Source organism: Solanum dulcamara, chromosome 11, assembly GCF_947179165.1.
Source record: "Solanum dulcamara chromosome 11, daSolDulc1.2, whole genome shotgun sequence".
NCBI lineage: Eukaryota > Viridiplantae > Streptophyta > Magnoliopsida > Solanales > Solanaceae > Solanum > Solanum dulcamara.
The window spans coordinates 29351088-29361247 of NC_077247.1; the positions used below are offsets into that span (position 1 = coordinate 29351088).

Below are 10160 nucleotides of genomic sequence, written 5' to 3' on the forward strand. Positions count from 1 at the left end.
TACACAAAACAATAGAAGTGGCATCAAGGGTGGAGCTAGAAGTGGCACTCGTGGTGGTTTATAGGCTAGAGGTGACCATCAGCTATGCTATGCTATACCAGGTAGATCTGAGGCTGAGGCCTCCGATTCAGCTATTAGAAGTATTGTTCTGATTTGCCAGCATCCTACTTCAGTATTATTTGACCCAGGGTCTACCTATTCTTATGTGTCACCCTATTTTGATGTGGGTAATGATTATGTGTGAGAGCCTTTTACTATTCATATCAATGTTTCTACCCTGGTAGGTGAGTCCTTAGTGGTGGATCGAGTATATCTGGGTATTCGGTAATATTTTCGGGTAGAGAAACCCGTGCAGACTTAATTTTATTAAAAATACTTTATTTTGATATAATATTGGGTATGGACTGGTTATCTCCTTATCATGCTATATTAGATTGTTATTCAAAAACCCTGACTTAGCTTATCCTGGTTTGCCTAGCTTGGTGTGGAAGGGTAATCTAAGTTCGTATCCTAAGGGGTGATATCTTATATTTGGGCTCATCATTTGATGAATAAGGGTTTTTTGTCTTTTTTGGCTTATGTACGTGATCTCACTAAGGAGTCATCTCCTTTAGAGACTACGAGGGTGGTGAGAGGGTTTATGGATATGTTTCGTACAGACTTGCTAGGTGTTCCTCCTGACCGTGGTATCGATTTTTTGATTGATTTGCAACCAGGCACCAAACACATCTCCATTTCTCCTTATAGAATGGCTCCGGTAGAATTGAAAGAGTTGAAACAAAAATTGAAAGATATGATGACAAAGGGGTTTATTCGACTTAGTGTATCATTGTAGGGTGTACCGGTCTTATTTGTGAAAAATAAGGATGGTACTATGAGGATGTGTATTGACTATCGATAGTTGAAAAAGGTCACCATCAAAAATAAGTATTGTATTTCTCGCATTGATGATTTATTTGACCAGATTCAAGGTGCATCGATATTTTCTAAGATTGATTAAAGTTTGGGTTACCATTAGTTGAGAGTTTGGGAATCTGATATCCCGAAGACTATATTCAGGACTTGTTATGGGTATTATGAGTTTGTGGTTATGTCCTTCGGGTTGACTAATGCCCTGGCTACTTTTATGGAATTGATGAACCGGGTATTCTGGCCTAATATGGACTTATTCTTGGTTATATTTATTGATGATATCTTGGTTTATTCTAGGAATGAAGCGGATCATGTTAGTCATTTGAGGACCGTCTTTCAGAGATTGACAGAGGAAAAGTTATATACAAATTTTTCTAAATGTAAGTTTTGGCTCGAGTCCGTAGCATTCTTGGGTCATGTGGTGACCAAGGATGGTATTATGGTCAATCTGGCCAAAGTTGCAGCGGTTCGTGATTGGGTTAGGCCTACTTTGATTACCGAGATTCAGAACTTTATTAGGTTGGCAGGCTATTAACGCCAGTTTGTTTAGGGCTTCTCTTCTATTGCAGCCCCATTGACTAGGCTAACTCAAAAGACCATGGCATTTCAGTGGATTGATGAGTGTGAGGCAAGCTTTCAAAAGCTCAAGGAGTTATTGACTTTAGTACCTATTTTAGCCTTACCCGAAGAGGGTGTGACCTTTCTTGTGTTTTGTGAAATTTCGAGAGTCAGCTTGGGTGGTAGAAATTCTTGAGTTAGCCTTGACCACAAGGTAGGTGGCAAGAGGATGAGATATTAGTATCATGAGTCCTTCACCACGAGCTAGGTGGTTAGGTGGTGAGGTAGTTGATACATTGAGATTATGACAAGGTATATGGTTTGCGAGACCTCCATGGGTCCTGCTTGGTAGAACTGTTCGGCATGTGTATACGACAGGTTGTGCGACAACCCTGATCCCACCCTATTATCATCTCATTGCATCATCATATGCATTGCATTGCAATGATACCTGTGATACTTGAACTATGTGTTTAACTGTTATATTGAACTGTATTATATCTTTACTTTAATCATTCCATTCTATATAAATTGGCGGCAGCGTAGCTGGAGTGAGACTTTTTTGTGTGCAGGTGAAAATGTTCCATAGTTTATTTCATAGGTTTGATTAATTCATTATAACCTATTGAGTACATGTGGATTGTACTCACCCCTACTTATGTGTCCCTTTTGATGCAGATTCTTGCCAGGGTGTCTAGTGATGTAGTTGATTTCTAGTGGATATATCATCATCGGATCAGTGGTGAGATCTTGGGATCCGTATCATCGGTAGTCCATATTTCATTTCTAGTATTTACTATATTTGGAGACTTATTTTGTGTATTCAGATTTAGTTTTGTATTAGATGATCTTAAATTCATAACATCAGGTTTTGAGATAATTTCGTTATTGTCCTTTTTATTGCGTTTACTTGTGTTCTGACTTTCCTTTGGAAGTCTCGTATGACTGTATGTTTAGGCTTACACATCATGATGGGGTTTGAGATGTGTGTCATCATGACCTCGACTTTTGGATCATGATAGGTGTTCATAGCTTAGGACAAATAAGAAAAAAATGTCAAATGTACCAATATTTATTTTAATCTTATGGTCTAATGGGTGTTCATATTTTAGAACAAAACAGAATTAAAATTTTTAAATAAAACACCCCATCAAGGCTTAGTCAACCCAAGCCCTCAAGATAAATTTGCACACCCTTAACCACTAGGCTATTTTTCTTTACTAGGCTATTTTTCTTTACTATGTCAAGGATGTTCAACAATTACTATACATCAGACAATATCAATATTTAACATATATACTCGCAATTTTTTTTCGATGAATGTTGTTCATCTGACCACCCTTAACTAGATGTAGCTCCGACCTTTCTTACTGGGTGGTCTTAATAGGACGAAAACCGGATGAATCAGCCCATTTGACAGATTTAATAGGAACTAGATAAAATTGTCAACTAGAATCATTTTAGAAAGAGGATAAAAGAGATTACTTTTAGCCATAGGTAGTGCTTTGGTACAGGTTACAAGTCTCGTGCTCGCTAATGAAATATAATAAAACTGTTGTAGTGTCATCATTATTATTTTTTAAATAAAACGTTATTAATAGTTGTTGGGGTACCTTCCTTTTCACCTTTAACTTTTAAATCGATAATCCAAAACAACTTCAACATATTGGTAAATGTTGGGCTCCTTCTCAATCACTTAACAATGGTTTTTTACTACTGTTTTGCCACATATTTAACCGACTCTTTGCTTTCTCCACCTGAGAAATAATAGGAAAATGTTAGTCAACAATCTTCATTTTCAAACATTTACACAATAATATATAGGAACACACTTCCTTTTCAATTTTAAATGAAGATCAAGGGTTTGTTTGATTGTCACGTTTTTGCATGTAACAAATTCAGTTTTTTCATGTATTTCAAAGAAGTCGAAATATGCTTGGAAAATCTTCTGAGAAGATTAAGTCAAGCAATTTACCTCTTTCTCCCAATCCGTTCGAAAGGTGACCCACAATAAGATGATAGTCTGCATAGCTGTTCCTCCTAACATCCCCAACCATATCCCCTTCACCATTTAAACAAAACAATAATATAAGAATTCTCCATTACTAAAATTTTAATAAGATTGTTTTAAGTTATATTAAAATTGTAAAAAGGTAATTGAACATACCTTGGCTTCGAGCTTGAAATAAAAACCGAGAATAACACCCAATGGAATGCCAACAACGTAGTAACATCCAACGTTAACGTAAGCCACAAACGCTTGCCATCCGCACCCAACAGCAACCCCTTCAATATTTTCCATATCTTAATATTATTTTATGTCAATATTTAATTGATGGTGACAAATTATATTGTCATATATATCCTTCACTAAAGAACAAATGATGTATAATCCAATAAATTCATGAATAATAATAGTTTAAAAGTGTAAAGAGTATATTATTAGGAAGTTCATCACAATCTGGATCTTGGGGTATCATATCCATCTGCCTTGAACAATTAAATAATTTGTAACCTGTCGTTCTGAATTTACATACCTTTCCCATTATATAAATCATATCTTACGTGAACAAAGTCACATGCGTGAGTGAATAAAACAAGACTTATCTTAAGAAAATTTGTCACCAAATCCACTGAGAACATCTAGAGATTGATGTGCTATCTATAAAGAATCAAAAATCATTCCAACCTTATTTCTGTCAAAATTGGAATCCAAGACGAAATTAAATAGGGGTTGATTCCTCAATCACTTAATTTTTTACATAGTCATAATTTCATTTTTGAGAATCAAATGATTCCAATTTTAATTAATATTTTAAGATGTATTTTTTCATCATATTGATATGAAAAAAATTATAATTTATAGCATTTTTTGTATAGTTTCTAAATATTTAATTTTTTTTTAAAATATTAAATTAATATATATATATATATATATAATTTAATTTAATTTAGCATTGAAAATTAGTCAAATTGACTCGAAAAGTAGATGACCTATCCAATTTAGCAAATTAAGATATAATTTATCTCGTAATTTCTAATTTATCCTTATCATTAAATATATTCATTTTCCAATGCATTTCTCAAAATTTTGAATTTATTATATTCAAATAATGATATAACAAAATTACATTTCTATTTATTGCTCCTTAAAGACGCTTGTCAAGTCAATACTGAACAAGTAAAAAATAAAAGAAGGGAGTATTATACATTTCTTATTGATTTTAATTTCTTCCCATCTACAAAATCACTTAATTAAATATTGAAAAAGTTATGTAACTACGGACTTCTTTCATTATAGTGAATGTAAAAGAAGTAAAAGAATAAGTTAAGAGAGAATTAAGTATCATACCAGATAAAACAGGTTGAATACCATTGAGTATTAGAGATAGAGCCAAGAGTGGGGCAAGATCTGAGGCTGCTTCAGCAATGACTTGTCCACCAGTGAAGGCATAGCTCATCACATGGCGGAGTAATAAAACCAAAATGGCAAACACTACAGAAATGACAAATGAACTCACTGTCACCACAACAACAGAAAATCCTGCTGATTTTGGATGTCCACCTCCTAGCTCGTTGCTCACTCTCACACTGTCATTTTTAAACCATCGAGTTTAACTTTTATATACTGATCATATATCATTGTCCAAAAATATTTTAACAATTATTAGAACAATTACAAGCTAAGTAAACTGAAGAAGATTATAGAATAATATTGAATGTAAAAATATATGGTGTGTTTGGTATGAAGGAAAATGTTTTCCATAGAAAATGTTTTCCTAGAAAATAACTTGGTTTTTATTTTATTTTCTCATGCTTGATTGGTGACTGGAAAAATTCTCGTTGGTGAATGAAAAATATTTTTCAAACAATATCTTTTATTATTGGCTAGAGAGTAAAAATATTTCGTAGAAAAATAGTTTCTAATATGAAAAATCAACCACATGATTGACCCCGACACCCAATGTGGGACTCAACTTTCAAACTGGAACCCAACTTGACTTTTGACCCAAGATTCGCTTTTCAAATTGATACTCGATCCTGACTACCGAACCGTGACTTGACCACACCAAACTTGGGACCTAACTTTCAAATCGAAATTTGAATTATATTTTTTTTAATAACAATCTTTTAATTATTTTTTTTGTGTGTGTGTCCCGGGGGGGGGGGGGGGGGGGGGCGAGTAGGGGTGGCGTAAAAAAAAGAAATTTCCAAAATTTAAAATATTTTTTAAAATAAATTTTTAATTTTTTTTTTGGGGGTGGGGGGGGGAGATGGAGGGGGGGCTGGTAGGGGTGTCGCGATAGGAGTGAAGTAAAAAAAATATTTTTTAAAAAAATATATTTTTTGGGCAGGGAAGGAGTTGGGGCGAGGGGCTGATAGGGGGGTTCAGATAGGGGTGAGGTAAAAAAAATAAAATTTTCAATATTAGAAATATATTTTAAAAATAAACTTTTAATTTTTTAGGGGGTGGAGAATGGGGGTGGGGGTCAATATAGGGGTGGAGTGAAAATTATTTTTCTCAATATTCGAAATATTTTTTAAAAATAAATTTTTAATTTTTGGGAGGTTGTAGTGGGATAGGGGGTGAATTTTTTTTGAATGTTTTTGATTTTTTTTTTGGATGAGAGGGTCGGGTTGGGGTAAGAAAAAAATTGTAATTTAAGGTTTGAAGAGAGTTTTGAAAAATGTTTTTCTTAATTTTTTGAGAGAAGTCATTTTTCTTAAATTTGAGAAAAATAAGTTGATTTAAAAGATATTTTCAAAAACATTTAAGCCAACCGAACATGAGAAAATAGAAAAGCATTTTTCTTCGTATCAAACACACCTGTAATTATTTATGTTTTCTCTTCTCACCTAACTCATGCATGCATATATGTGATTCTTATATAACCCTGTAACTATCTATTATACTATTATGTTAAGATTTTACGTCCTAATTATAAACTATATCGAACTAATCTATTGCAAATATATATATTAATGTAATTAGGATTCTATTGCAAGTTTGCTCCAGATTCATGTAAAGATTAATGTTTTGTGATAGTCCAAGTTTTAAAATGATTGTTTGTGTACACGGACAATCCTATCCAAAATTATTTAAACAATTACAACACTATGAAATAATTACAAGTAAATCTAATGATATAAGTGTGTAATAACGTAATAAAAATATAACTAATTAACATGATATGATAGATTAATTAAACTATAATTATACTATCAACATGTGTAGTGACTAAAATGTCTTGATGATGATTGCTGACATATGTATGCAAAATATCAGTCATTTGCATTTTTATTTTTGGAATATATATGCCTTATCTCCATGGGTGGTGAGGTGAATCATTCTTTTGTGATTTTATCCCATATTTCGATGTAACGCAATTTTTGATATTTTAATTCTTTTGTGATTTTGTCCTTCATACCTTCATGATTCACGTGTATTCGTGGACAATTGATTTTCTTAGATTGTGATTTCTTGGATGGTGCATCAAGTGGATATTTTTTTAATTTTTTGCTCGGTATTTAATATTTATAAATTTAAATTTATATTAGAAAGTTTTTCATTAAGAGATAAAATGCTTTTTAACAACATTAATTTTGTATCCAAAAAAATTTAAATTTAAGACTTTTAATTAAAGAAGAAATAGTATTTACCAATTGTTATCTCATATAAACTAAAAAGTTTTTTTAAAGAACCACTCCAAGAGATGTTCTTATTTTCAATTGTCTTTTTTAATATAGCTTTTACAAATAAAAAGTAAAAGGTAAACAAAAAAAATAAATTACTCCCTTGTCATATGACACAATTAGTATTTAGAGAGTTAAAAAGTCTTTCCTTGTCTATAATTTTATGATATGCTTCTTCAATAATTTAAATTATTAATTATATTATTGTGGTTTATACTTTTTACATAATTACTAAATATTTTGAATTGTTAATTATTTAAATTTAACAAGTTTAATTTTTTATTTTAAAAGTTTATTCATGAAGTAAAAAGGGGTCAAAACCAACCATTTCTAAGGGCATTAGCAATATTATTACCAAGTATAATAATGTATCAAAGATTAGTAAAACAAAATCGATACTAGTAAAGCCAATGAAGATCATCGAGATAGTAGTATAAAGTCTAATTTTAGTTATCTTAAAAGTATAATTGACACCGCAAATGGTCCAAACTTTTAACAACATAAGAAACAATTCCTAGCACATTTATATTTTATATCATGATAAAAATGATGAATATATAATATCAAGCATATATTCAGTAATAGATGACTAACCTTGCTGCTGCATTGAAACCAACGGATATCATGAACACCCACCCTAGAATTGTCGTACTGCATCGATCACAAATTAATAATTTATCATTAAACCAAGAAAGTTTATGAAATTACAAATAATCAAAACTAATACTCCCTTCGATTTATTTCAATTTGTTTGACCTATTTTGATTTGATACGGAGTTTAAAAAATTAATGAATATTTTTAAATCTTATGATCTAAAATTAATTCAAATTATCATTTAATACTGTGGTTTTAAACATGTCAGATGAAAAATTGAAATTAAAAAATTGTTTATAAAAAAAAATCGGATAATTCTTTTTGAGACGGACTAAAAGAAAGAAAGTGGATCAAACAAAAGGGAGTATTAAATTTGGTAAGTAGAGGGACGTTTTACCAAACAGCAAGGGAGTCCAATGCTACTTCAGGATTTGGAAGCAAACCGGCAATTAAAATTAAAATCTGAAAGTACCAAGTCTCTAAACATAACATGACGGCTGAAGCAATTGACAACTTGAAGAAATCCCACAATCCAAAAAATGCTTGCATGCTAAATCCTGTCCATGTTTTCTTACATCGATCCGTCCACAAAATATATACAAATTGTGCAATCACAACTATCCACCATGAAATACTCAAAACCAATGCTCCTCCAAACAATCCCCAATTAAATACGTAAAGCACAAGCCATGTTAAAAAAAGGTGAAAAATTAATGTCACGGCAGCTATATATGCACTAGGATTAACAATACTTTGAGCCTGCAAGAATTTTTGGATAGGGAAGTTAGCAGCATAAGCAAATATTTGTGGAATTAAACCATAGACAAATAGTGCTGCTGCAGATGCAACTTTCTTGGATTGTCCTAGTAAAATCAAGATTGGCTCAGAAAATAAGTAAGCCACCATTAGTGGTATTCCTGTCAACATAAGAAGGATGGTTGATCTTTGGAGATATATTCCTAGCATTTCATACTTGTGACCTCCATATGCTTGCCCACATAAAGTCTCCACTGCACTTCCCATGCCTAGCTGTTCCCATATATACATAGTTTGTTGTAAGTATATATACAAGTTGAATTAAAAAGGTATAATCTATAGTAAGTACTACTGCTAATTCTTAGTTACTCATTTCATCCTAATGTATGCGGAGGCGGTAAAGTCAAAATTTAAAGTTTATATGAGTTCGAAATTCTAATTCTTTTTAAGTTATTGGATTCAAAATTAATAATCTGAACATATTCAATGAATTTCTTACTACAAATTCAGAGTTTTAAATCAAAATTATTAGGTCCGACCGAGCCCTTAATCAACACACTAGCTCCGTCCTGATTATGAATGTGACACATTTTTCAATATATTCCAAAATGAGTGTCATATTTTTATAATTAGAAATAACTTTTAACTTTAAATTTTTTCTTTTATACTTGATAATATTATTTATAACCACACAAATATTTAAAAATTGTTTAAATCAAAAATTCTCTTTTCTTCCTTTAAATTTGTATCTAGTCAAACAGGATCATACAAATAGTGGCGCAGAAAAGGGAGTATAATATTACTAACATAATTTGAAGTTGTAAAACATTATAATGAGGTGAAACAAAATTACCATGACACCATAGGCCAAAAGTTGAATGCCACTGTTACCAAGGGAAGCAGCAGCAAGTTCAAGATTTCCAAGATGGCCACAGAAAATTTGTGTGGACATGGATGTAACATTGTTAAGCAAGTAAACAATGATGGCTGGAGCTGCTAGACGGAATAGATTTCTCAATTCTATTACGGAGGCTTTTCTAAACCGCTGAATACGTGACAAGCTTGTGTCCGATAGGACTTCTTCAAGCTCAGAGCTAATTTGCTCCGCCGCCAACAATATTATTGGTGCTTCCGATTCTAGCAAAGGTTCATTTGGCCCCTTACCTTGAGATGGCTGACCCATGGCTCACCAAAATGTTAAGATTGGTTTTCTAAAAGAAGGATATATTTGTGAATAGAAGAATTGGTTTTAGATTTTTATAGAGCAAGTTGAAATGAAAGAATGATGTAAGCATATGAGTGGAATAAAGGGAAATTGATGCTACTCCCTGGTCTGAGTGGAATAGAGGGAAATTGATGCTACTCCCTGATCTATCTTTACTTCTTCTCACTTGACACACCCTTTAAAAATAAACAATAACTGAAATGACAAATTTATTATATCATCTTTTTAAATATAATAAATTTAATACCTTAGAAAATGATTATAATTAATAATAATATTAGATTAAAAACTAAGTAATAAATTATGTTTTAATTTTCTAGATGAACAAATACAATTAAATATCTATTTTTTAAGTTTTATAAACAAGAAACCTATAGGGAGGAAGAATTATTTTGACGTCTCTTATTATGTCGAATATTA

The 10160-nt window shown here is 31.9% G+C and overlaps 1 protein-coding gene across 1 annotated transcript; it reads right to left on the bottom strand.

Moving 5' to 3' along the window:
• Window positions 1-2928: 2928 nt before the first annotated feature.
• Window positions 2929-9896, bottom strand: LOC129874540 (protein DETOXIFICATION 40-like). Its single transcript, XM_055949838.1, has 7 exons — window positions 9369-9896; window positions 8157-8788; window positions 7759-7815; window positions 4823-5061; window positions 3638-3756; window positions 3446-3532; window positions 2929-3227 (listed from the first exon to the last, which is right to left on the bottom strand). The coding sequence occupies exons 1-7, from the start codon at window positions 9696-9698 to the stop codon at window positions 3159-3161; spliced, it is 1533 nt and encodes a 510-aa protein (XP_055805813.1). The 5' UTR covers window positions 9699-9896; the 3' UTR covers window positions 2929-3158.
• Window positions 9897-10160: the final 264 nt, after the last annotated feature.